Source organism: Macaca fascicularis, chromosome 8 (assembly GCF_037993035.2).
Source record: "Macaca fascicularis isolate 582-1 chromosome 8, T2T-MFA8v1.1".
Taxonomy (NCBI): domain Eukaryota; kingdom Metazoa; phylum Chordata; class Mammalia; order Primates; family Cercopithecidae; genus Macaca; species Macaca fascicularis.
Window position 1 is genome coordinate 152,314,206 of NC_088382.1, and position 27,580 is coordinate 152,341,785.

General features: G+C 51.2%; 2 protein-coding genes across 4 annotated transcripts in view; one reads left to right on the forward strand and one right to left on the reverse strand.

The window, feature by feature from the left end:
* The window catches only part of PSCA (prostate stem cell antigen), a 46,730-nt gene that overhangs the window by 7,226 nt on the left and 11,924 nt on the right, over window positions 1-27,580 (forward strand). The gene's annotated exons all lie outside the window — the stretch shown is intronic.
* JRK (Jrk helix-turn-helix protein) lies at window positions 824-26,860 on the reverse strand. Of its 3 annotated transcripts, XM_015455281.4 has the most exons (4): window positions 26,809-26,860; window positions 20,851-22,882; window positions 6,340-6,379; window positions 824-2,352 (listed from the first exon to the last, which is right to left on the reverse strand). In XM_015455281.4, exons 2-3 carry the CDS (start codon window positions 22,429-22,431, stop codon window positions 6,353-6,355), a joined length of 1,608 nt encoding a protein of 535 aa, XP_015310767.3. In that variant the 5' UTR covers window positions 22,432-22,882; window positions 26,809-26,860; the 3' UTR covers window positions 824-2,352; window positions 6,340-6,352. The 3 variants fall into 3 exon arrangements, with proteins under 3 accessions (XP_015310767.3, XP_015310765.3, XP_045254712.2); XM_045398777.3 differs by lacking the exons at window positions 824-2,352; window positions 6,340-6,379 and adding an exon at window positions 15,068-15,310; XM_015455279.4 differs by lacking the exons at window positions 824-2,352; window positions 6,340-6,379 and having other exon boundaries at window positions 13,846-22,882.

Consider the following 27,580-nt stretch of genomic DNA (forward strand, 5'->3'; position numbering starts at 1 on the left):
TTTTCCTCTGTTACCCAGGCTGGAGTGCAGTGACACAATCTCAGCTCACTGCACCCTCCACCAACCAGGTTCAAGTGATTCTCCTGCCTCAGCCTCCTGAGTACCTGGGATTACAGGTGCATGCCACCACACCTGGCTAATTTTTGTGTTTTTAGTAGAGATGGGGTTTTGCCATGTTGGCCAGGCTTGTCTCCAACTCTTGACCTCAGGTGATCCACCCACCTTGGCCTCCCAAAGTGCTGGGATTACAGGCATGAGCCACCATGACCAGCCTACACAGGCTTTTAAATTGGCCTTGATGGAACTTTGTCTCAAATAAGACTTTTTTTTTTTTTTTTTTTTTTTTGAGACGGAGTCTCGCTCTGTCGGCCAGGCTGGAGTGCAGTGGCCGGATCTCAGCTCACTGCAAGCTCCGCCTCCCGGGTTCACGCCATTCTCCTGCCTCAGCCTCCCGAGTAGCTGGGACTACAGGCGTCCACCACCTTGCCCGGCTAGTTTTTTTTTTTGTATTTTTAGTAGAGACGGGGTTTCACCGTATTAGCCAGGATGGTCTCGATCTCCTGACCTCGTGATCCGCCCGTCTCAGCCTCCCAAAGTGCTGGGATTACAGGCTTGAGCCACCGCACCTGGCTAAATAAGACTTTTTTAAAGCTGAGTGTAGTCACGGATTCGTATCATCAAATATCTATGAGTTGGGGGATCCTATTCTCTTGAGGTTCCAAGATAAAACTTGGGGCTGGTGGGCCTGTCAGAAAGTGACGTTCTTTACTTACCACAGTTCAGGAACCCTGTACAGAGACTATGTAGACAAACATGAGGCCAGTTTTCCCAAGGGGCTTTTATTGGCTCTGTAAGTCAAGTTTGAGTCCTTAAAGGAAAGCACACCATTCCAGTCAAAGCCTTGGTAGAATAACCAGTTTCTCCAAGTGTGTCCTCTCATACATGAAAAGAGATTCTTATTGCACTTATGTAAATAACTGTATTGCCACAAATAGCTTGCAAATTCTGGAGAAATCAGGAAGAGGAAAAACAAATATGTTATAAATTTTGTTCATAGGAATATACTAAATTGTTAAATCCTGTTAATCGCTCCAAAGAAAAGTTTCCTTGGCTCTGAAAAAGCAAAGCAAAGGATTAGCAACATTTTAAGTGAAAAGTCAAAAGGATTACTTCAGTCTTGTAATAGTTCAGTCGCTGTAGTTAATTCCTGTTCCGCTTGATATTCCTGAACATTTCAGTTCTCCATGGGCCCTGAAAGTTTTTATTTTATTCTGATGTCACCATCTCCAAAGCTGTTAAAAACTTGTATGCAAGAGCACCTGTTGGAGTTTTATAGCTTTTTATAAAATCACCTTCTAAGAAGGACCAAAATAAGACAACAATTGTCTGTGAATGACAAAAGGTTTTAGGGCAGCCACAGTCAAAATAACCATTGACAAGAAAATTCATTACCTCTGTGGCACACGATAATTTAACATAATAATTATAATTACTACTGATAATGTACACTAAGTCATATCAGAATTATAGGAGTTTCCTATGATTTGGGAACACATAACGATAACATGTTTATACAAACACAGCCCAAAGAAACCCAAACACCATTTCATATTTGACAACACTTCCTATATAATTTTTATACCAAATAGGACAAATTATGTCATTTTTGGACTTTATGGAACTTAATATCCTAAAAGATTAATTAAGTCAGAAAAAGACATAATTTATAATTTGATTTTGGAAAGTTTGTCAAAGGTTTAAAACACTTGATATCACAGGCTATTGCAAAATAAGTCATTCATTTAACCAAAGTGCTAACTTGAGGATTTCAAAAAAGGTGAAAACCTTCATTCTTTCAGAGAAAACTTAATTTTCCAAACAATAAACCCTAATAAAAACAAGAAGCCAATTACATTTGTTTTTCAAAATTTTATAATTAATAAAATTTTAATCTTGATCATAAGATATAATTTTCATAAGCCTTTTATAAACTTTATAGCCTTAATTTATTAAGGAGTTTGTTAATGCTTCCAGAAAACCTTGTTAATCTGACACAGGGGTCCATATGCTAGTTTTGCATCAGTGTGCTTTTGACATTAATGATTTATTTATAGAGAAACTGAGCTTATTTTATCTCTCAAAGTCAGCCTTTACAATCTTACACACCCACCTCTTCATGATAGTCCCTGGGCCTTGAGGAATTGAATAGCTTTAATTTCTGGCCTGATGTCTCAGGAATGCAGTTTATTTTGAAGGGCATCTTCTACTGGGTCTGAAGATGGAGCTTTAATTCCTGTCAGTGTTTAAAATTTAGCAGGACTTGGTGTTCTTTTTAGATCCAGGAGTCAAACCCTGTAACTCAATGTCACAAGTACTTTAAATGTGCATACAGAGAGATACATGGATGTAATAACTTTAATTTTAAAAAACATTAATCTCAGTTTTTTTCCTACGCAAACCAAAACTTAATAATAGTATGACAGCATGATCACATAAAAGTTTTTGCTTTTTAAAAAAATACATCCTCTTATTGTGACTTACACAGACCATTCATGACATGCTTGGACTTTTTGGGTTGACCTGAATATCTTTTTTATAAACAACCACTCATTTTACTGTAGGACTAAATTGACCATACAGTATTCTGTCTCATATAAAATTATTTCTCTTTAAGCATAAAAGTTTGGAAAATTTGCAACCTGACAATGTAATAGAAAAGAAAATCCCATTTTCTGAGGAGAAATTCAAGCCAGCTGCAGAAATTTGCATAAGTAACAAGGAGCTGAATGTTAATCTCCAAGACAATGGGGAAAATGTCTTCAGGGTATGTCAGAGGTCTTCACAGCAGCCCCTCCCATCAGGCCCAGAGGCCTAGGAGGAAAAAGTGGTTTCATGGGCCAGGCCCAGGGTTGCCATGCTGTGTGCAGCCTAGGGACTTGGTGCCCTGCATCCCAGCCACTCCGGCCATGGTTAAGAGGGGCCAACATAGAGCTCAGGCCATGGCTTCAGAGTGTGCAAGTCCCAAGCCTTGGCAGTTTTCACATGGTGTTGAGCCTGTTGAGTGCACAGAAGTCAAGAATTGAAGTTTGGGAACCTCCGCCGACATTTCAGATGTATGTAAATGCCTCGATGCCCAGGCAGAAGTTTGCTGCAGGTGTAGGGCCCTCATGGAGAATCTCTGCTAGGGCAGTGTGGAAGGGAAATGTGGGGTCAGAGCCCCAATGCAGAGTCCCTACTGGGGCACCACCTAGTGGACCTGTGAGAAGAGGGCCACCATCCTCCAGACCCCAGAATGGTAGATCCACTGACGGTTTGGACTGTGTGCCTGGAAAAGCCGCAGACATTCAATGCCAGTCCATGAAGGCAGCCGGGAGGGAGGCTGTACCCTGCAAAGCCACAAGGGTGGAGCTATCTAAGACCATGGGAACCCACTTCTTGCATCAGCATGGCTTGGATGTGAGAAATGGAGTCAAAGGAGATCATTTTGGAGTTTTAAAATTTGACTGCCCCATTGGATTTCAAACTTGCACAGGGCCTGTGGCCCCTTTTGTTCAGCCAATTTTTCCCATTTGAAATGGCTCTATTTACCCAATGCATGTACCCCCAATGTATCTAGGAAGTAACTAAATTGCTTTTGATTTTACAGGTTCATAGGTGGGAGGAACTTGCCTTGTCTCAGACGAGACTTTGGACTGTTAACTTTTGAGTAATGTTGAAATTAAGATTGTGGGAGACTGTTAGGAAGGCATGATTGGTTTTGAAATATGAGGACATGAGATTTCGGAGGGGCCAGGGGCAGAGTGATATGGTTTGGCCGTGTCCCCACCCAAAACTCATCATGAATTCCCACGTGTTGTGAGAGGGACCCAGTGGGAGGTAATTGAATCATGAGGAAAGTCTTTCCCATGCTTTTCTCATGATAGTAAATAAGTTTCACAAGACCTGATAGTTTTATGAAGAGGAGTTCCCCTGCACATGTTATCTTGCTCTTTGCCTGCTGCTATCCATGTAAGACATGACTTGCTCCTCCTTCCATTCCCCCACAATTGTGAGGCACTCCCAGCTAGGTGGAACTGTAACTCCATTAAACCTCTTCTTTTGTAAATTGCTTCAGAGGGTGCAAGCCCCAAGCCCTGGCAGCTTCCACATGCTGTTGAGCCTGTGAGTGCACAGAAGTCCAGAACTGAAGTTTGGGAACCTCCACCTGGGTTTCAGAGGGTGTATGGAAATGACTGGATGTCCAGGAAGAAGTTTGCTGCAGGGCTGGGGTCCTCATGGAGAACCTCTGCTAGGGCATTGTGGAAGGAAAATGTGGGGTGGGAGCCCCCACACACAGTCCCCACTGGGGCACTGCCTAGTGAAGCTGTGAGAAGATGGCCACTGACCTCTAGACCCCAGAATGGTAGATCCACAAATAGCTTGCACTGTGTGCCTGGATAAGCCACAGACACTCAATAACAGTCTGTGAAAGCAGCCAGAAGGAAAGCTGTACCCTGCAAAACCACAAGGGCAGAACTGCCCAAGACCATGGGGACCCACCTCTTGCATCAGTGTGACCTGGATGTGAAACATGTAGTCAAAGGAGATCATCTTGCAGATTTAAGATTTGACTGCGCTGCTGGATTTCAGACTTGCATGGGGCCTGTGGCCCCTTTGTTTTGGCCAATTTCTCCCATTTGAAATGACTGTATTTACCCAATGCATGCACCCCCATTGTATCTAGGAAGTAACTCACTTGCTTTTGATTTTACAGGCTCATAGGCAGAAGGGACTTGCTTTGTCTCAGATGAGACTTTGGACTATGGAGTTCTGAGTTAATGCTGAAGTGAGTTAAGACTTTAGGAGACTGTTAGGAAGGCATGATTGGTTTTGAAATGTGAGGACATGAGATTTGGGAGGGGCCAGAGATGGAATGATATGGTTTAGCTCTGTATCCCACCGAAATCCCATCTTGAATTATAACTCCCACAGTTCCCGCATGTCGTTGGAGGAACCCGATGGGAGGTAACTGAATCATAGGGTCAGTCTTTCCTGTGTTGTTCTCATGAGAGTGAATAAGTCTCCAGAGATCTGATGGTTTTAAAGATGAGAGTTTCTCTGTACAAGCTCTCTCTCTTTGCCTGCTGCCATCCATGTAAGATGTGACTTGCTCCTCCTTGCCTTCCACCATCATTGTGAGGGCTCCCCAGCAATGCAAAACTGTAAGTCCATGAAACCTCTTTCTTTTGTAAACTGCCCAGTCTCTGGCATGTCTTTATCAGCAGCGTGAAAATGGACTAATACAAACACATTTCTAAGTGTCTAAACTACAGTCTTCCTTAAAAACCAAGGGTAGTCTCTGTTGCAATAGCTATTTTAGTATAAAAAAAAAAATCAGGTTCACAATACAAAATTAAGTGGTTTAAGGGCTGAAACAAACTTGTCTGTTTAAATTCTTGGGGTTCCATAAGGAAAAACAGAGGTTTCTCTCCCAAAGGGAGTCTAGCACCTTCTCCATTTTCTTTAAGGAACCCCACGCTATTATAAACTATTTTAGGTCCCCCGTGCAGCAGAGGGTGCAAGAGAAAGGAGAGACAGCAGAAGTAAATGAAGAAACTAGAATTCAGTCAACTGAGAAGAAAAAACTTTTGCTCAAAAAAAAGACAAGGTTCTAGGAGAGGAAAAAAACAAAAACAAAAACATGAAGGTCCTTTAAAACAAACGCACACACACACATTTTTGATATTAGCTTTAATTTATCTGACTTTTAACCATTGAGTTCCTTTAAAAAAAGTTTTTAAATCTCATTACCATATTTCAGCTAGAACAAATTGCTGCTATTTCAGAAGTACCAAGTATCAAACCAGAAAGGACTGGATTTAGGAACCAAACCCAGCTTTCATGCTGGAAAAAAAAAAAAAAAAAAAAAAGAAGGCAGAAACTTAGGCATTGAACTGCAGTGTGGGGTAACAGCCATTGCTTTCAGTTTGGCCTGGCTAGCAAAAAGGTGGTCTGGTTATGTAAATAAAGCCCCTTAAGTAGTGAAAATCAAAATCAATCTTTTTTTTTTTTTTTTTTTTTTGGTGGGAATGTAGCCACTTTAGAGGCCTTGTTCCCCATAATTTGAAACTTTCTTTTGGATTTGATCAAGTCAGAGTTGGTCAAACCCAATGGGAAAAAGACTGAAACAACAAAAACAGAAACATACAACAACAACAACAATAATAAAAAGGAGCAAAGCAAAACAAACAATTGAACAACTTACATAATTACTGAGTGCTCTAACAGTAAGGAGAAATTAAGACCAGCTGGCTATTAATTTTACCTTTAGCCAAGACAAACCCCAGTTCAGTTACTTACCTAGGAATGGATCTCAGGCTGAAGACTGCACTCCACCATCCTAGAAGCAGGAAAAAAAAAAAAAAACCTCATCTTCCCTGTTGGAAGTGAGCTCAAACTCAGTTTACCTGCCTTCCATCGTCACAGAAGCAGGAAAAAACTTGCCTGCCTTGTTTTGGAAGCAAGTAAAACTCCAAAAAAAGGGGCGGGGTGGTGGTAGGAGTCGTACAGCAAAATAAAACGTTAAATCTCAACCAAATTTTGGGAGATCAGGGATTCTCTGGAGGGGGTGCTTCCAGGCCTCAGTAAATTGTCCTATTCATTTGAGCCATAAAGATAACTCAAGCTGGTACTAAGCACTCGTAAGACATTTTTTCAAAGGTCAGGGGCACCTCCATTCAGAATCCCTTTGTGATTACCAAAATGTGAACCCAGAAAATCTGAGACAAGTCTCAGTTAATTTAGAAAGTTTATTTTGCCAAGGTTGAGGACACACGCCATGACACAGCCTCAGGAGGTCCTCACGACATGTGGCCAACGTGGTCAGAGCACAGTTTGGTTTTCTACATTTTAGAGAGATATGACACACCAATCAACATATGTAAGATAAACATTGGCTTAGTCTGGAAAGGCGGGACAACTCAAAGTGGGGTAGGGGCTTCCAGGTCATAGGTAGATAAGAGACAAATGGTTGCATTCTTTTGAGTTTCTGATTAGCCTCTCCAAAGAAGGGAATGAGATATGCATTTATCTCAATGAGCTAAGGGGTGACTTTGAATAGAATGGGAGGCAGACAGGGGCCCATTCCATAGGCCCCTCCCCACCAAACTGTCCTTGAAAAATCCTCACCTCTGAATTTTAGGGGAGGCTGATTTAAGTAATAACTGCCCTAAGCAGTTTTCAGCTTGACTTTTCCCTTTAGCTTAGTGATTTAGGAGCCCCAATGTATTGTCCTTTCACATCATCAATTTATAGAACAAGAAAAAAGAGAAAGAGAGGTGACCTACAGCCAGAGAAGCGGAAGCTGCAGCTGCATGCTGCATGGTTATTCCACACAGCCACATTTCCTTCTAGGCTCAATGTCATTTCTAGGGTTCCAAAAATTGATGATGTTTATTCGTTTTTTACACCCCTTTGTGCAGGCCCCAGTACTGACCCAGACTGGCCAGGTACCCCACGCTGCAGAGGGGTATGCAGCCACTCCCCACAGGCCTGGCTTGGGCCACATCTATCACAGGCAGATCATTGTGAAGAGATCTTTGCACAAATTTTAAGTGCAAGAGATCTGACCTAACCAACTCCATCTTGCCTTTAACGTCCAAACTGCCTTTGATCACTTCTGGGCGTGGGCCAAGCTAACTTTGGGAGAAATTTAGTTAGTGATTTAAATGATAACAGCCTTTCCCACAACTAAACCACCTTTGTAATACTAATGAAAGGCCACCAAGTTAAGAGGATGAGAGGGGCCTGGATTCTGCTAAGACGTAGGGATAAACAATTACCAACTATTGTCCCAGAAGTTATAAAGATTTGCAACTTCCCTAATTACTCCTGCAGATAACATCACTATTATAGAAACTAGGATTGGCCTTTTAAGATGTATTTTCAGACAGGGTCTCATTCTGTCACCCGGGCTGGAGTGCAGTGGCAGAATCATGGCGCAGTGCAGCTTTGACCTCCTAGGCTCAAGCAATCTTCCTGCCTCAGCCTCCCAAGTACCTGGGACCACAGGGACGTGCCACCACTTCTGGCTATTTTTTTTTTAAATGTTTTATAGAGAAGAGGTCTCACTATGTTGCCCAGACTGGTCTTGAGCTCCTGGGCTCAAGCACTCCTCCTGCCTCAGCCTCCCAAAGTGCTAGGATTATAGGTGTGAGCCACTGTGCCTGGCCACACTTTTGTACTGCTGACACCAGATGGCTCTACCTGGACCAGCAGACCAGCAGCTCCTTGGTAGCTTTCATCCAAAAGTGGACTCAGTGCACAAGGACCTTTTCTACACCCCTATGATGGCATCCCCCAAAAATCAGAAGCACCCATTCCCTAGGTCCCTGCCCACCAAACTGTCCTTGAAAGATTCTCACCTCTGAATTTTAGGGGAGGCTGATTTAAGTAATAAGAAAACTCCAGTCTCCCATTTAGCTGGCTCTATGTATATTCAACTCTTTCTCTATTGCAATTCCACTATCTTGGTAAATTTGGCTCTATCTGGGCAGTGGACAAGTAGAACTAATTGGGCAGTTACAGTGGGGTTGACTGGCACATGAGAATGCTGGGATTGAGAGGCCTGGGAGCCTCCACCCTGCAGGGTCTGTTGATTGGTATCAAACCCAATAAACCATAAGGTCAGGGGAACCTGCAGGGGAGGAGCAGCAGGAAGGACACTGCTCTGCAGCCCAGCCCACAGCACCCCCACATGGTGTCCATGGCCATTCTAGTGTATCCTGACCTCTCACACTGCTCCAACCCTCACAGCACACCTGCTGCCCTCCTGGGGTGCTGGCCTCCCTTCAGGGAAGGGGAGACTCTGGGCTTACAAAGATCAGGACAGCGGCCAGAGGAAAGATGTGACAGGCCCTGGCTCCCTCCCTCCTGACGTCTGACCTCTCCAGCCAGACTCCAGCCACTCCCTGCTAAGTAAGGGTCCAGCCTGATTCTGTTGAGCAAGGAATGTTTGTGAGGCTCCCAGGCTGGAGGCCAATGTGGTCCCTGTGTCTTGGTGGGATCCTGTTGCCCCACCACCAGAGCTACCCCAGAACAGGCGATTCAAAGAGGAGGGCTGTACCCAGGGCTCAGAAGCACAGACCCCCACCAGCCCTCCTCAGCTGGCAGAGCCCGCCTGACCTCTCTGGGCCCTCCCTGGCTGGCTCAGCTCTCACTGGGCATCTGGAGTCCTCCCCACCCCAGACTCAGGCACAGCCAGTGCAGGTGCCACCTGCTTAATGCTGTCCTGCCCAGGCACCCTGCCCAAGCCCCCAGCCACCCCCCAGCTCAGGGGCCAATGGGCGCAGCCTCCTGGGTGCTGATCTGCTGCAGCCAAGAGCCTTGAGCTGCCTCAGGCCCTCCTCAGTGAAGATGAGGCCAAGAGCAAGCAGAGGACCCAGACCTCCCAACTGAGGTGCGTCTCTCAGCAGGCAGCTGCACTTCTGGAGGTCAACTGCAGAAGCTCCTTGCCCTGCCAGCCTCAGGGTCCTTTCTGAGGCTCTGCCCGCCCCAGGGTGGCTTTGAGGAGGCCTCCCCTGCTCAGCCTCCTAGGGCAGCTTCACGGGCTTCTCGAGCCACCGCTGGAGCCATGAGGGCTGCCCTCAGGTGACCACCCCCAGGCTGGATCCCTCTCTGCCTTTGCACACCCCCTTGAGATGGGTCCTAGTAGTGCCAGTTCTCTTTCCCCAGCAAGGGCTGCTCCAGGTTACTGCCCACCCAGAGACCCTGGGGGCCAGCACTGACTTCAGAGGTGGAACCATTCAATGTCCTCTGGTGGTGACCTTGCTGTGACTGCTGGCCTGGGGCTCCTGAAGAGCTGACACCCCACAGACACCATGTGTTAGGCACTGTGTGAAGGTTAGCCCTGCAGAGTGGCCCCACACGATTCAGACACTTTTGAGAGTGAAAGGGGTATCAGTAATTGTTCCAGGACAACAGGTGCCACCAGGACTGCCCAGGGAAAGCAGGACACAGCGGCACCACAGGCACATCCAGCTCAGCACAGCAGGAGGCTGGCAGACACAGCCAAGGCAAATGCTGCCAGAGGCCAAGAAAAGCGGGGAATCACAGGCAACAGGCAGGGGAAGGGATGCAGTGAGATCCTGGGCTGTGGAGTAAAATGGCTCCGGACTCCAAACTCTGTGTCCCTGACTATCCCTGATGCTCCTGAGCCTCAACTGCTCATCTGTACAAAAGGGATGGCACTAGTGACTCAGCCAGGTGCCAGGAAGATTCGATGAGTTAAGGGCCACCAGAATGTGGACAGCACAGGCCCCACTAAGTGTGTTCTGCCTCCTGTCGTCTTGGATCCTCTCTTCCTCCTTTGCTGCTTTTACACTGGGTATTTTCCAATGTAGCATTTTAATTTCTTTAATGATTTTTTCACTCTATTTTTTGAATTATTTCTCTAGTGGTTGTTCTAGGGATCACCATTTACATTTTATCAGAATCTACTTTGGATCTGCGCTAATTCCAGTGAGACAGAAATGCCGCTCCTGTGCAGTTCCGTCCCCTTTTCCCTTCTGCGGTATTATCGTTATGCACCTATCACATCTCTAAATGTTACAAACCCAGCAGTATGTTGTTATTATTATTATGTAATGTTATGCTTTTTAAGGAAGCTGGGAGATAAAAGAAGACCAAGTACATATTTTTAGATTTTGCCACATTAACTTTCCTTTTATTGTTTCTGGTTCTCTTTATCTGTTCTGTGAATTTGAGTTACTATCTGGACTCACTTCCTAGTCAGATTATTTTGCTTCCACCCATCTCCTTTGGGTTATTATTCACAAATACATTATATTTCTATATGTGATAGGCCCAACGTTATACCCATATTATTTTATATAATTGCTTTTTACATCAATTAAGAAGAAATGTGCATCTATACTGTTTTATACAATTATACAAGTACCTCTGCAAGTATTATTTTCAATGTGGATTTAAATTACCTTCTGGGGTCATTTACTTTCAGCCTGAAAGACATCATCTTTCTGATAAGGTGGGCCTGCTAGCAACAAACTCTCTTGGCTTTTGTATGTAGTATCTGGGTTCATCTTTAAACTGCTTGTTTGTTTGTTTATTGAGACAGGGTCTCACTCTGTTACCCAGGCTGGAGTGCACTGGCCCCAATCTTGGCTCACTGCAACCTCTACCGCCCAGGTTCAAGCAATTCTCCTGCCTCAGCCTCAGCCTCCCAAGTAGCTGGGATTATAAGCGCATGCCACCATGCCAGGCTAGTAGACATGGTTTCACCATGTTGCCCATGCTGGTCTTGAACTCCTGACCTCAGGTGATCCACCTGCCTCAGCCTCCCAGTGCTGGGATTACAGGCGTGAGCCACCATGTTCAGCTGCTTAAATTTCTGAAAGATAGTTTGCTGGATATAAGATTCTTAGTTAATGGTTTTTTTGTTTTTGTTTGTTTTGAGCACTCTGAATATATTATCCCTCTGCCCTCTGGCGTCCACTGTTTCTCATGAGAAGTCAGCTGTTGATCTTACTGGTGTTCTTTTGTAAGTGACAAATCATTTTTCTGTTTTCAAGATTTTATCTTTGGCTTCCAGCAATTTTACTATGATGAGTCTATTTGTGAATCTCTGGTTATCCTACTTAGATTTCATTGAGCCTCTTGGATTTGTAGGCTAACATTTTTCAAAAAAATTGGGGATTTTTCAGCCATTATTTCTTTAAACATTTTTTCTGTTCCTTTCTGTCTCTCCTCTCTTCTGGTTCTCCAAGCGTATATTGGTGCAATTCGTGTGGTATAATACATTTCTCTAAGGCTCTTTTCTTCATTCTTTTTACTGTCCTTTGGATTGCATAGTTTCTATCACTCTATTCTCAAGTTCACTAATTCTTTCTTCTTCCAGTTGAAATCTACTGTTGAGCTCAGCTTGCCTAGTGAATTTTTCATTTCAGTCATTGTACTTTTCAACTCCAGAATTTTCATCTGGTTCTTTTTGAGACAGGGTCTCGTTCTGTCACCCAGGCTGAAATGCACTGGCACTATCACAGCTCACTGCAGCCTTGACCTCCCAGGCTCAAGCAATCCTCCCACCTCAGCCTCCTGAGTAGCTAGGACTATAGGTGTGTGCCACCATGCTGGCTAATTAAAAAAAAAAAAATTGTAAATACAAGTTCTCACTATGTTGTCCCAGACTGGTTTTGAATTCCTGGACTCAGATGATCTTCCTGCCTCAGCCTCCGAAAGTGCTGGGATTACAGGTGTGAGTCACTGAGTCAAGCCTGTTTTTTTTTGTTTTTTTTTTTTTAATACAAAACATGTAATTTCTACCTTCTTAATCTCCATTTGAGGCAATATTGGCTCACACCTTCCTTTAGTTTTACCCCCTTTAGTTCTTTAATCATAACGTCCTTTAGTTCTTAGAACACATTTATGATGGCCACTTTGAAACCTTTTTCTTTTAAATCCAACATCTTGCTCTACATAGGCAGTTTCTATTACCTGCCTTTTCCCCCAGTGTATCGGCCATACTTTCCTGTTTCTTTGCATGCCTCATAATTATCTGTTGAAGCATGGACATCTTAGGTAACCATTGTAGCAATTCTGGATACTAGCCAGCCTGATCTTGGACTATTTTTCTGCTTTCTTTGCTTAGGGACCAGCTAGACTATTTTAGTGGCATCTATTTCCTACCCCACATCCCAGAGCCTCTGACTGCATCTCAGTTTTTCTCCTCAGGGGCACCATCTTGGTTATGCCGTCAGTCGCCCTGGATGACAGTGGTTTGAAAGTGTTGCAAAGCGCTTTGTTTTCCCTGACCACATCCAGCCGTTAAGCTCCACTAATGGTCAGCTGACTGCTCCACTATTTTGAATGCTGCCCTGGACATAAATTGCTTCACAGGTCAATCCAATCAAATTTGGGCTCCTTTGAAGGGATAGTTCCTGAAGTTAAGTGTCTGTGATACTTATATGACCCCTAGCCAGACAATATTTTTGGCATAGATCTCCAATAAATCTACTGATTGACCACAGTTGCCTTTCTCCATCACTTCCACTGTTTTTTGAGAGCACCCTTAGGCTGGAACTTCACACTCTAACAAAGGCAGTTCCTGTGGGGAGGAATGTGGAGCTCTCTGTTCTATGGCCTGCTTCTCCAGTGGCTCTGCTGTTTGGGGTGGGGACAATGTTGTGTCTCCCCCTAACTTTGACAGCTGAGCATTTGATGGGAGAGGAGTCAGCAATCCCAGGTTGTCCGGGCTTGCCTCTCAGTATGGAACCCCCATTCTACAGGTGAGGCCCACTAAGGGTTGTTGCCTGCCTCCATCCCTTACACCCTAAGCTCACCTCGTAAATCGGCCCTGTGCCCAGCCCTGCCATGAGGCAGTTCTCCAACATTATGTCTCTGTGGAAGCCTCTGGGGAGGGCTTAGGAATTGCCAGCTCCTCTGGTGAAGTCACTGCCACATCCACGAAGCCCACAGAACTGCCTGGACCTGAAGCAGGCTGGAACCTCTGCTCTCTCCTTACAGAGATGGGGGAGATCAGACATAATTGCTGGAGCAGGCATGAAGGCACAAGGCCTGGGCCGACTTGCACTGCTAGATGAGTCCTATACTCGCTCACCCATCCTCTACAACCAGGCTCCCCAAACATTTTATAACTAGTTGTACTCGTATGACTGGGACCTGGCTCGAGGGACAAGAGCAGAAGTGGTGTGCTTTCTGGAGGCAGACACAGTGGAGGGGACTGGAGCAGGTGTCCTGTGACATCTTCAACCCTGTGGTTCCCTTCATGAAATACACATGGCGTATCTTGGTCTGTGTGCAAGGTTATAAAGTAACACCTGAGGCTGAGTAATTTATAAAGAAAAGAGGTTTATTTGGCTCACAGTTCTGCAGGCTGTACAAGCAGCATGGTGCCAGCATTTGCTTCTGGTGGGGAATTCAGGGAGCTTCCACTCATGATGGAAGGCAAAGGGGAGCAGCATCACATAGCAAGAGGAGGAAGACGGGAGGGAGGTGCCAGGCTCTCTTTAACAAACAGTTCTCACAGAAACTAATCAAGTGAGAACTCACTTGTTACCACAAAGACGGCACCAGGCTACTAATGAAGGATCCATCCCGATAACAGGAACATCTCCCATCAGGCCCCACCTTCAACACTGGGGATCAAATTTCCATGTACGATTAGAAACGGACAAGCATCCAAACTGCATCATGGCAGGAGGAGCCTGGCCCTGCCAGACAGTTGAGCTGTTTCATCAGCCCTGATTTCCCTTCTCAACTAGTATGTGTGCAAGAACTAAACTGCTATCTTGTGTACACAACTCTGCAGGGTCCCTCTGTTATTGGCACTGGGTAGGGCAGGGTGGGAATCCCCCAGGCCCTGGCCATGAGGTGCTCTGTATTTATCACCGCTGTCCGGGTCGTGGTGGGCAGTGTGGGTCTGCCTCCCCTTCTAGACCAGGTGAACCTTAATGACAGGTGCATGTTTTACTCATCCCAAGTCCCCCAGGGGCCTGGCCCATGACTGGAACTGAGGAATCGAGGGCAATGGCAGAACTGCCTGGACCTGAAGCAGGCTGGAACCTCTGTTCTCTCCTTACTGCCTGTCTCAGTTTGGATTGCTATAACAAAATACCACAGGCTAGGTGGTTTAAACAACAGAAATTAATTTCTCACAGATCTGGGGACTGAAAGTCCAATATCAAAGGCACTGGCAGTCTGGTATCTGCTGAAGGCTCTTTCTGATTTGCAGATGGCAGTTTTCCATTTTATTTCTTCTTTTTAGCGATAAGGTCTTATCATGCCTAGGCTGGTCTCAAACTCCTGGACTCAAAGCAATCCTAATGCCTTGGCCTTCCAGTGCTGGGATTACAGGCGTCAGCCACTGCACCCAGCTTGAAAGATGGCAATTTTCTCATATGATCACACAGCAGAAAGTGACCTCACTCTAGTTCCTTCCTTTTAAGGACTCAATCTCATCGGGGAGCCCCACCCTCACGACCTCACCTAAGCTTAGTCACCTCCCAAAGGCCCTACCTCCTAATACCACCCTACTGGGGGTCAGGGTTTCAACATATAAACTTTGGGGGGAACACAAACATGCAGTTCTAATACCATCATTACGGAGATGGAGGCCACACACCGACCAACACCCATACCCTCAAGGGCACTGGTGGGGACAGAGGGGTCTCACCCAGCACCGCCATGAGGCAGAAGTTCTCCAACATTATGTCTCTGTAGAGGCCTCCAGGCAGCACTTAGGAATTGCCAGCTCCTCTGGTGAGGTCACTACCACATCCTCAGGGCCCACAGCCTCCTGAAACAACAGAACTTTGCTGCTTCGTGGAGGAGCGTCCATATGTCCACACCATAGGGGTGTGGTCACTTCCCTCTGCCAGGGAGAAAGGGGAGGAGAACAGGATTCCTAGTGTATTTCTTCTCTTCAGAACTGACAGCCCATCAAGGTACAATGACACAGAAAAAGGCTGGCCAGGTGCCAAGTCCTGGCTCACACGTGGCAGCTCCTCCCACTGAGTCTCATGGCCACCCCAGAGGACAGGCCTTCCTTTCACACACATCAGAAATAGGGACCCCAAGACCTCGAGAGGGGAAATGGGCCAGGGACACGCCTTGGCTTGGAGTGGCTTAGGACCAGGGAAAGACACCTGACCCCAGAGCAGACCACCCTCTGACACTGGGCAACACATTCCCTGCTCTGGACCTCAGTTCCTTTGGCTGCTAAGGAGGCCCAACAATCCTGGCCTGTGTGGGATGGGACTGCCTACAGACATAGACGGCCTTTGAGCACCTCGTATCTCGCTTCCCAGCCAGCCTGGGTGTGGAGATGGCCATGCTGACAGGTTCCCTGAGAGAGGGACCAGCCATGGCCAGTGGGCCTCCGAGGATTGGCCGCTGGGTGCAGGGCCTGAGCAGGGAGGCCATCATGCTGCCTTTGAGACCAGGACCCAGCAGGGGCCATGCCTAGATTCAGAGGCTCAGGACCACCACGGAACTGAAATGAGGTTCAAGGCCTCACACGAGTGGCCCCTAAAAAGGCTGGTAAAGGAGTGTTTTCGCCTCTGTTTACAGTTGAGGGCACTGCTCAAGGTCATGCAGCTGGTGAATGGCAGGCAGTGAGCAGTGAACATGAGGCTGGTCACCAGGAGCAGGTAGCCGTGGGTCTCCCTCTGCCCTCAGCAACTTCACACCTGCCCCTCCCTGGACCCCAGTCTCATATTTAAACAGGAGTGACCCCACCTCATTTCATGTTATCATCACTGCCCTGCAAGGGAAACAACAGATGTGTAAGGTCTGAGGGTCCATGTGTGGAAGCAGACACCAGAGCCGAGTCCACACGGGCAAAGGAGCGGGCGTGCAGGGCCGGGAGCTGGGGCTCACCTGGGAGGCTGGTGGCTGCAGCTCCTGGCCCTGCAGACAGCCAGGCCTGGGGTCTACAGGAGCTGGATAGGGAAGAGAACAAACAAGGCCTCACAGGTCCATTCTCCCCAGCCTCCCAGCAGGCAGCTGAGCCCAGCGCAGTGCCTGAGAGCTCAGCCCTTGTCAAGGAGAGTCCTCGAACCCAGAGGCGGCAGCGGAAGTGCAGAAGCCCTGCCCAGGCCCTGTCTCCCAGCCCACCGCCCACCCTCACGGCTGCCACACCCACCAGCCACCCCTCACGGCTGCCACACCCACCAGCCCGTGACTGTCCACATCCTGACCCCTACCTCATGACCTCCCCAACTCTGATCTCCACACCTGACCCCAAAGCACATTTTATTATTATTTTTATTAGAGAGAAGGCCTCTCACTCTGTCACCCAGGCTGGAGTGCAGAGGCCATAACTCACTGCAGCCTCGAACTCCTGGGCTTGGGGATCCTCCTGCCTCGGCCTCCTGAGTAGCTGGGGTTACAGGCAACCACCACCACCACACCTAGCTCATTTTCTTTTATTTTCTGTAGAGATGGGGTCTCCCTATGTTGCCCAGGCTGGTTTCAGACTCCTGAAGTAACGTGATCCTCCTGCCTTGGCGTTCCAGAGCGCTGGGATTTCAGGCAGAAGCCACCACCCCTGGCCCCCCATAAGCACATGTATGTGGGGTGAGGTGAGGTCCCTGAGGTGCAGTGTGGATGGGTCTTGATTTGTCCCAAGTTTGGCTGCCTTGTGCCACAGCCTCCCAAGAAAGGATGCAGTCCACACCTTCTGCAAATCTCTGCCTCGAACCCTGTCCCTCTGGAAGCACATCCAGCCACCGGGACCCTGAACCTCCTCCAAATGGACTTTAACTGGGGACAACTGATGACAGTCCTCCAAAACCCTGTCCCTCCGGAAGCACATCCAGCCACCGGGACCCTGAACCTCCTCCAAACTGAGGACAACTGATGACAGTCCTCCAACCCCAGGGAGCTGAGGAAGCCATGAGCAGGGGCTGCGACTTCCTTTCTTCCAGTCAACCTACCACTAGCAATCACTCATTCGGCCCGCTGGATAAGAACAGTGGCCTGCAGACGGGCCCAGGGCAAGGTCCGCTCTAGATCCTCCCATGCAGGAGGCAGACAACCTTCAGCACAGCGTGCCGGGGGTGCCCACAGAGATCCAGGCTGGCACAGGCAGGACAGGTGTTCTGTAAACCAATCCAAGGTAGAAGGGGCTGAAAGACCACCTACCAATCCCAATCCCTGAATTCACCATGCCACCCTGAAAGTATGGCCTCTCCTGGGCACCCTGAGGGATGGGAGCTCCCAGAGTGGAGGCTGCCTGTCCCAACTGAGGACAAAGGAGTGCCTTCAGGCCTGAGCCCTCAGGGGCACCACCAGAGAAGAATGTGGTGGTACAAAGAGGTTCGTTCTACTAGCAGGCTGGAAGCAGCCACGGAGGTCCCAAACCAGACGTCGCAGCACCCGCTGCCCCAGTAGCCACTGGAGAACTGAGGCCATGACCTGTAGGGGCACGGTGAGAAGACAAGGAGTGGCTCCAGCCCCGTGTTCACAGATAAAAGGGAGAGGCATTTAAACGGGACCAGAGACTTGCACGCTTTGCTCTGGCAAGCTCCAGGGCTTCCCAGGGGCCTCAGCAGCCCCAGAAACGGAGTGAGGAGACACAGCCTCACAGGGCTGTGCTGTGGTGTCTGGTGCAGCGGGGATCCACGTGAGAGGGCTTGGGGAACAAGATTCTGAGGCTAAAACATTCCACCACTTGAGCTTCTGAGACTGGTCAGGAAGTGAAAACAAAGTGTTCGGAGGAAACAGCAGTCTCCACAAAGCGTTCCGGGGGACAGGATGGAGGCAGGAAGTATTCAGCAGGCAGCTGGGCCCAGCAGCGCAGAGATGAGTAGGCTCTGGGCTCCCTAAAAACCTCACTCCAGGGAGACCCGCAGCAGCAAGCCCAGGTGAGGAGGGGCTGCAGGAGGAGCAGGGCCCAAGTCCCCTGGGTGGCACAAGGGATTCCAGCCACAGGGGCTGTGCCTAGAGTCAGGTTCCAAGCCTTGTTGCAGTTAGTCTCAAAGAGGGGCACCCTGAGGACACAGCCACTCACTGGGGACAAATGTCTACCCATGAGCCCAGCACAGTCAGCACAGAAGCAGGTCAAGAGCGGGAAGAGCTCAGGTCCTGAAGAGCTACAGTCTGACAGGGACAAGCCATCTCCAGAGGATTCAGGAGAGCCAGCCAGGAGCTCGGCAGGCCTGCCCCGTGCCCTCCTCAGCTCCACCCACCCAGGATGTCCTGCTGCTTCAGAGCCCTCGAGACATGTTCTAACCTCCTGCGTTGCCTCAAGCAGCCGCAATCCAGCAATCTTGGTTATGAGGCTCTGCTAGGAGTGACACGTGAGCCCAGAAATGGCACGAAGTACACGGATGTGCAGAAGTTCCCCAGACACAGGAAGCAAACAGTGGGGGTGACACCACGAAGGCAACGGGACCCCAATGGGAACAACTGGGACTGTCATTCAGCACCGAGATCTTTAGAAACTATTTGGCTTTTGTAACCATCACACATGCATTCAAAGCAAGAAACACACACTCCCAAGACATAGGCAGGGCTCTGTCAGCAATGACTTTTGCCCCTGTATCGGCAGAGATGTGAAAATACAAGAAACCACAGCGAGCCAAATCCTCTCCCTCATGAGAACAAAGGTTTCAGTGGAATCAACAGCAGACGCTGGAATGCAAACTACGTGCTGACTCAGCCAAATGATACAAATTTAAGAGGGGAAAAGAATTCAAGAGCAAAGCACTGAAAATAACATAGCAAGAAAAACCCATTTAGGCCGAGTGCCGGGGCTCACGCCTGTAATCCCAGCACTGTGGGAGGCTGAGGAGGGAGGATCGCTTGAGGCCAAGAGTTCAGACTAGCCTCGGCAACACAGTGAGACTCTGTCTCTACAAAAAAATTAAAAGGTAGGCGTCACGGTGCACGCCTCTAGTCCCAGGTACTCAGGAGGCTGGGGTGGGAGGATCACTCAAGCCAGGGAGGTCGAGGCTGCAGTGAGCTGTGATCACACCACTTCACTCCAGCCTGGTCAACAGAGTGAGACCCTGCCTCAAGAATGAAAAAAAAGAACAGTGCACCTATTTCATGCTCGCTCAAAGACGAGGCTAATCACTGTGGACACAGGGCATTCTGGAATTTCAGCTGCAGGAAGCGAGTGCTGCCCGTGAAATGGAGATGCTGCAAAGCAGCTGCAGACGTGGAGAAAATCACCACATCCTCTTACAACCGCGTCTGTGAACACTGACCAGGACAGACAACTCCTCCCCAAGGTATTACTAACGTGCTAACAGCTGGGGATAAGAGCACAAATATAATTGCTGGAAATCTAAGCAACCTGTTTTACGTTTCCAGTGACTTACGTGCAAACCTAAGACTAATCTCTGAACGCCTGATCAAGATGTATTCATGTAAAGGCCGTAAGTATGAAATTCTGGGCAACATGGCACATTGTACTCTGAGCCAAAATGCCAAAATACCACGCAGGGTCTGTGTCCTGTATCCGGGTGATGAGCAGGGCCTGGTCAGCCACTCCTACTTTCTTCACGGAAAGAAACTCTACCAAGTCAACTCTCCGTGGGGCCCCCCACATCCTGGGGCCAGAGCCCATGGGATGGGATCTGCGGGTAACAGAGGATGGTTCCAGTCATTCTGCTGAACGAGGCCACGACTGAAGTGAGACGTGCGGCCTCTTCAGCCGAGAGCAGGCCAAGAACTGAGTCCCAGCTCTCGGCCATTGGCCCTCAGGCACCGTGCCGGGGTCCACCCAACAAGGGGATGGCCGCCAGCCCAGCAGATAGAGCCTTCTGAGACGAAGCTTGTCCAGGGGCGGTGGGCATGGCCTCCTGTTGGCCTGGAGGGCAACTTCTCTCCACATGGACAGACAGACATCTCCACCCTCTGATACTGCAATGATCAGCCAGCGAACACGAGGCCAGATCAGCCCAGCCTGGCCCCCATTCCAGCCAGAGTGAGGCTCTGGCTTGTTCTAGGCTAGGGTGGACCCTTCCAAAACATTTCCTCACTTTCGGATGACATGGCAAGTGATAAAACCTGTATCGACAGGAACCTCGGGCACAGACTGTCCTGAGCACCCGAGCCACACCGTGGGTGACCCGCTCCTGGAAGGGCTCTTGAGTGTCTGCACACGCCCTCCTGCCTCAGGTGGGGTCGGGGCACAGGACCATGCCACTCCAGGGTGCGTGGAGAAACAGGGCCAGTGGCCAGGACAGGGCAGAGAAGCCATCAGTTGTCACCTGCTGTGGATGAGCAGGGCAAGGGAGAGTGAGCCGTGGCCCCGCAGCCACCAGGGCCCTCCTGGAGGGCTTCAACCTTGACCACAGCCCCGAGGGCGCCACGCCACCTCCTCACCTGCTGCTGGCTCCGGAACACGGCACGCAGCGCTCGCAGCTGCCCCACTTCCTGTGCACTGAAGCACGGCTGCCGCTCCGCAAAGCGCAGGACCGCATCGAAGGCCACGGCTGCCTGCTCCCAAGCCGCCTCCTCACCCTCACCAGGATCTCCTCCACCGTCTTGGTCAGCTTTCGGAGTCTTTTCTGAACCCCACACAACCTCTGCTGGCAACGTGGCAGCAGGGGGTTGTCCCCCTTCTGCCTCCCTTCCTGCTACACCCCAGCCGGCGGCCTGGCGCTGGCGAAGCTGGCCCGGGCAGGAGGAGCCTTCCTTCACAAGCTCCAGGATGTGCGCAAAGGATGTGTTGTGGGGCTTCGCTTGGAAGTGCTCTGCCTCCACCTCCTCCTCAGAGGAGGAGCCTTCAGCAAACACAACTGATGGCCACAGCTTCCTCCAGGCCCGCCTGAAGACATGACTGGGAATTGCGTTCCAGGCATGGGCCATGCTGAATATGGCATCATTCATATTGTAGCGGGCGTGAGGGCCCTGGAGGGGGGTCGGAGGGCTAATGAAGTTCCTCATGAAGTCTCTCCAAATGCCCTGCTCCATGGGCTGCACCAATGAGGCCACGCTGGCAGGCAGGAAGATGGTGAAAACGTTACTGGACACCAGCTCGGCCTCCTGCGGGTGAGCCCGGGAGCTGTCCAGCAAGAGAACGGCCTTGCTGTCTTCCGGCAAACCTATGGTTCTGAAGTGCTCTCTCACCGAGGGCACAAAGATATGATGGAACCAATCGGAAAAAATCTCCTTGTCCACCCAGGCGCTCCCCTGGGCCTTATAGGCGACAGGCAGGTGCTGGATGCCTTTGAAAGCCCTGGGGCCGCTGCATTTCCCGACGGCCAAGGGCTTGAGCCTGTGGGAGCCTGTGGCGTTGGCACACATCAGCACGGTCAGCCGGTCCTTGCTCTGCTTGAGGCCAGGCATGGCCCCGCCTTCTGGAGTGGGATTTGGCAGGCACCGCCAGAAAAGGCCGGTCTCATCAGCGTTGTAAACCTGCTCGGGGGACAGCCCGTGCTCGGCAGCCAAGCTCCTGAAAAACCCACAGAACTGCTCCGCGGCCTGGTGGTCGGCTGCCTGCTTCTCACTGGATGCATCTAGCTTTTTAATGCCGTGTCTGGCCTTAAAGCGCCAAAGCCACCCTCCAGAGAACACACAGGGCTCAGTGAGCTGCATCTGCTCGTAGAAGTCCTTGGCCTTCTCGATGAGCATGGGGCCTGACACAGGGACGCCCTCGGAACGCTTCCCCAGGAACCACTCGTACAGGACGCGGTCCAGGTGCTCCAGCTTGGGCGTGTGCAGCGTGCGCCGCTGCTCCAGTGCCTTGTTGGAGTCCGAGCTGGCGAAGAACCGAAGCAGCTGTGCCTTGTGGGCCCTGATGTCGTAGAGGGTGGACATGCCCACGTTGTACTCCTGCATCAGTGCCTTCCGGCTCTCGCCCTTCTCCAGGCGCGTACAGATGTCAATCTTCTCCTTCAGCGTCAGCACCACCCTCTTCCGCTTCTCCCCTCCGCTCTTCCCGGCAGCCGGCTTGGAGGCCATGGGGAGGGGTAGCTGGTCCTAGCACTTGCAGGACACACGCCTGGCCTGGGCTGCTGCCACTACTCCCCCTCCTCCTGCTCCCCTTCCAGGGCTCCGTCTCTCCCTCTCCACTCTGCCTGCCTGATCCTGAGCACAGGCCCCAGTCCGTCTCGGGTTCCCCACTCCATACGCTGCACCTCCTGCCTCAGGTGTCCCTGGTCTTCCAGGCTCCACACACCCAAGCCTTGGCTCCTGGCAGTGCAGTCAGCTGCCAGTTCTCTCTGTGGAGGAGGTGACCCTGTCAGACTCCCCTCTGCTGCTCCACACGACCGGAACCCCGGCCTCAGTGGATACTGTGGTAGCAGCTCCCCTCAAACTGACCAGGTCTGGGGTGGTCGAGGTTTTACCGCATAAGCTGCAGGGTGCCTCTCCAGGGTCCACGATGGTATCTCCAGGCACAGCACTTCAGGGGCTGGAAAGCAGAGGGAAGAGAGAGGAAAGTGATGGGGCGCGCCCGGGACACACCTGGCATCCTCACGACTCTATCCTCACTGGGACGCTCCAGCTGAAATGCGAGTGCTACTGAGAGGAGCCACACAAGCGCTAGCACGCAGTGCGGGGAGGGCGGCCCCGGGAGTGGCCCAGCCCTGCCCAGCTCCTGGGTGTGCTGCTCAGGTGGACTCTGCCCCACTCCCACCAAGCAAACGGAAGCCATTAGCTAGGGCTAGAAACGAGACGTGGCTCTCATAGGAGTAGCCCGGCCTTTCCTGGGGAAGCGCTCAGGCAGAAGCCATCAGAGGAAGCCAGGAAGTCCGACGCTGGGCAGACCTGAGAACAAACCTCCCACCCGCCCGGACCCGGACTAAGCTTCTTGCTGTAACTGCTCGCTGGGCTGCCTGAGCTGGCCATCTTCTCAAATCCCTTATTCCTCCCTGAGGAGCAGAGGCAGGGGTGGAGGGATGCAGGGAGGAGGAATTCCTCATTACCCTCCCCGCCGAAGATCTTACAAACCCCATCTGCAGCAGGTCTCTAAACTCCTCTAACACAGAGCCCCAAACTGCCTCTAGAAAACGGGGCATTGGAAGTTTCTCTATAACAGCAGGCCTCAAGATCCTCCAAGGGCTAGGAGGTACTGCCAGTTACTCAATCACCCTCTGACCTCCCTGACCACACACACTCAGATGCCTCTACCGGGAGCCTCAGCAGACAGACAGCTGTGACCACTCCAGGCCCCTTTGAGGGAGCTCTCCTCAAGCTCAGCTCAGGGTACCCTGCCCCAGGCAGCCACACTGGGCCGCCAGTCTTTGAAACCCCAGGCTCTAGTGCTGCCCGTCCACCTGACTCCACAACCACGGCAGGGCCGCAGAGCCTGCCAGACACGGACACACACACAACCACTCACCCTCACTCACACATACACGCTCAGAGGACACAGGAACAAGCTAGTCCAGAGCAGGAACTTCTTCAGCATTTGCTAATTTGGGAGGCTCTATGAACAAATGACTAATTCACACCAGAAGCAAATGCCAGGACACCTGATGGCCCGCTGGGAGCAAGGGCTCTTCCTGGGCCAGTTGTGTACCCTATGAGAAGCTTTGCTTTTAAGTTTCATACGCACCTTTGACCAATATGAAGAAAAGCGACAGAGAAACGTCGCAGCTCTAATCAAACACATTTTTCTGTTGGAGTTTTGAAGTATCTTCTCACCCTTCTACATAAAGAGGATGTGGGTCATTCTCATCCCTTCTAGGTGGACAATTCCATCCTCTCCTAACAAATCTGCGAAACACCCCACACCCCTCCCTACACCTGAGCCCACTGGAAGGGCACAGAGGGCACACCCCTGTGAGGCCAGGGCAGCCTATGGAGTCAGGGCCTGCAATGCACTTCACCCAGTAAGACACTGGTGAGGGCTGAGAAGCTATTTGCCCCAACACCGGGCAGCTGAGCTGGCCGGCTCAGTGTGGCGTGCGTGCAGGCCTGGGGTCTCCCTCCCCTCACTCCTCCGCAGGTCAGCAGTACTTGAGGATGGACTCCTGGAGTTTCTACCTCCCTCCTGCGCCCTTGCCATAGCTGCTTCTGCCAACTCCATGCAGAGCATGTGGTGGCGTGCAGAAACGCAGCCCTTTGAGGCCAGAGCTCAAGAGAAATGAGGAGTGCAATCAAATGCAGCAAAAGCTCCAAAGACAAGTTCTAGGCTTGTTGGCCGCCACCTCTGGATGAGTCCTGTCCTCTTCCGGAGTCAGTTTCCTGGTCTGCAAAATGTGGGCTGGTCCCTTAAGGATCCTGCATCGTTCGCTGAGGGTGACGGTGTGACGTGTGTGTCGTCTGGCACAGCACAGTGAGCTATGTGCATCTCACCGTGGGGAACAGGAGGGATGGCAAAGCCACAATCCACCCTCGACATTTTTAATATGAACCCGCTGCAGAAAAACTGGGGGAGACACCGAATCCCACCGTAGCCTGTGAGGGACTAACTGGGGACTGGGATGCCAGGAAAAGTTTCCTGGAGGAGACTCAGCACCAGACACGGGCTCCTTGTGGACACGTCTCCGTGCCTGAAGTGCAGGTGCGGCAGGATGACACAAAGTGGCTGAATTTGTTTCATAAGGAAATCTCTGAATTTTATTTTATTTATTTTTTTTTTTTTGAGACGGAGTCTCGCTCTGTGGCCCAGGCTGGAGTGCAGTGGCGCGATCTCGGCTCACTGCGAGCTCCGCCTCCCGGGTTCACGCCATTCTCCTGCCTCAGCCTCCTGAGTAGCTGGGACTACAGGCGCCCACTACCGCGCCGGGCTAATTTTTTGTATTTTTAGTAGAGACGGGGTTTCACCGTGGTCTCGATCTCCTGACCTTGTGATCCGCCCGCCTCGGCCTCCCAAAGTGCTGGGATTACAGGCGTGAGCCACCACGCCCGGCCTGAATTTTATTTTTAAAGGAAGTTTTTGGTCTTGCAAGTGGGACAGCAGTGTGTTCCAGCACTTTGTGTTATCCTGCCACACCTGCAGCTCACGTATGGAGACGTGTCCACAAGGGGCCTGTGTCTGGTGCTGAGTCTCCTCCAGGAAGCTTTTCCCGGCATCCCAGTTCCGAGTCAGTCCCTCACAAGCTACTGTGGGATTCCGTGTCTCCCCGAAATGAGGGTGGTTTCTTGCCTTGCGACTGGAGAGGAAGCACAGAACCCGGAGGTCACGTGAACACGGGATGAAACATGGAATTCTCCTGTGTCCAAGGCACAGACAAGAAACGGGAGGCCTGGCCGGGCGCGGTGGCTCACGCCTGTAATCCCAGCACTTTGGGAGGCCGAGGCGGGCGGATCACAAGGTCAGGAGATCGAGACCACGGTGAAACCCCGTCTCTACTAAAAATACAAAAAATTAGCCGGGCGCGGTTGTGGGCGCCTGTAGTCCCAGCTACTCGGGAGGCTGAGGCAGGAGAATGGCGTGAACCCGGGAGGCGGAGCTTGCAGTGAGCAGAGATCGCGCCACTGCACTCCAGCCTGGGCGACAGAGCGAGACTCCGTCTCAAAAAAAAAAAAAAAAAAGAAAGAAACGGGAGGCCTAAGGGGTCAGCGCTGAGGCCGACTCCGTCCTGTGTGAGGGGAAGAAGACCTGAGAAACGTGGGGGGAAAGTGGAAAACAACCTTCGCACGGGCATCGTGTGTGTGCGCGCGCGCGTGTTGGGGATGGGGGGTATGGAGGATATGAAAGAGAAATACTCAAAAAACAAGTCGCATTCTGGGGCCGGGGGAAGAGGTGAACTGGGGGGTCAGAAGAGGAGTATGGGACAGAAAAAGATGGGACAGAAAGCCTGGGGCCGTGCGCCCCGCAGAGCGCGCCCAGGAGCCGGCGCCGAGTTCCGCTAGGAGCGCTCCACGCTGGGGGATCCTGGCGCAGGAGACAGCACTGAGGTACCGGCGAGGCTCGCTTAAAACGCACCTCTACCCCAGGGTCCCCGTTTGCGGGTAGAAATTCAGTCTGGGGCAAGAGCAAAAACGAAAATGGAGAAAAAAAGAAAAAAAAAAAGTCTCGGTCTGGTTTTTTAAGGGCAAGCGGATCTCGTGACCAAGCCTCTCTGAAAGTGGAAGCGCAGGAAGGGTCCGGGCTGGGGCGTCAAAGCCAGGCCCTGAGGCGAGAGGTGGGTTCGGCTCGGGGGCCGCGCGCTCAGGCCGCGGGGGTCGCGCGGGAAGCACAGGGCTTCGGGTTCCGAGCGCGGCTCCCGGGAGGGGGCGCTGCCGCCCGCGGCTGGGTCCGGCCCCGAGGCCTCGCGACCAGCCCCGCCCCGCGCGCCCGCCTGCACAGACTGCGGCTCCCACCCGCGCCCAGCAGTGACCGGAGTCCGCCCGAGCCCACCCGGCCCGGCCGGGCCGCCCAGCGCCTCAGGACAGTACCCTACTCACCCTGCTCAGCCGGAGCAGCCACCGCCGGCCGGAAGTGCCGGCCACTCAGTTCTCCACCAGTCCGCGCCTCGTCGCCTTCCGCCAGCTACTTCCGGTACGCTCTAGACAGGCTGGAGGACTCGGCGCTCAGTGGTGTCTGGGAGCCAGACTCCGGCTTTCCCAGAGCTGGGTGGTAACGGAGGGCCTGGGAGGGCAGGAGGCCTGGCGGGGAGGGGAGGAGTGGGAGTCCCAGGGTTGGGGGAGGCGTAGGAGGGGAGAAGCGCGGACAGGGAGGGGAGAGGGGAAACGGGGCCGGGGTGGGCCGCGCGGGCTGGACCCAGGCTCCGAGCTGCTCTCTCCATCTGTAGAATGGGCGCAGGGTGTCACGTTCCTTTCATGACCAGTGACCCCTGAGCTGAAGGCGTTGGGGCTCCTGCAGTTCTGGGGCAGCCACAGGCGCCCAGGGTTTCGTGCCGCCCCGCCCAGGACAGCCTTCCCGGTGCAGTTTCTGATGCGGGGAGGGCAGTGCTGCCTTCCAGTCACCAGGACCAGTGCTCAGCCCGCCTGCTTGACCCCCTTACTTAGCTGGGGCCCAATCCATACCCAATTTAGATGATTCAGATGATGGAATTTGAAACTTTTGAACTGGGTGCGACTTAAGTGAACGTGCACCTGAGTTGATGCTGTGATAAGTCAAGGCTGCGGAGGACCTTGAGATGGGTGCATGCATTTTGCCCATGAGACCTATGCGAATCTTTGGAAACTGGAGGGTGGACTGTGGTGGGCAGAATAA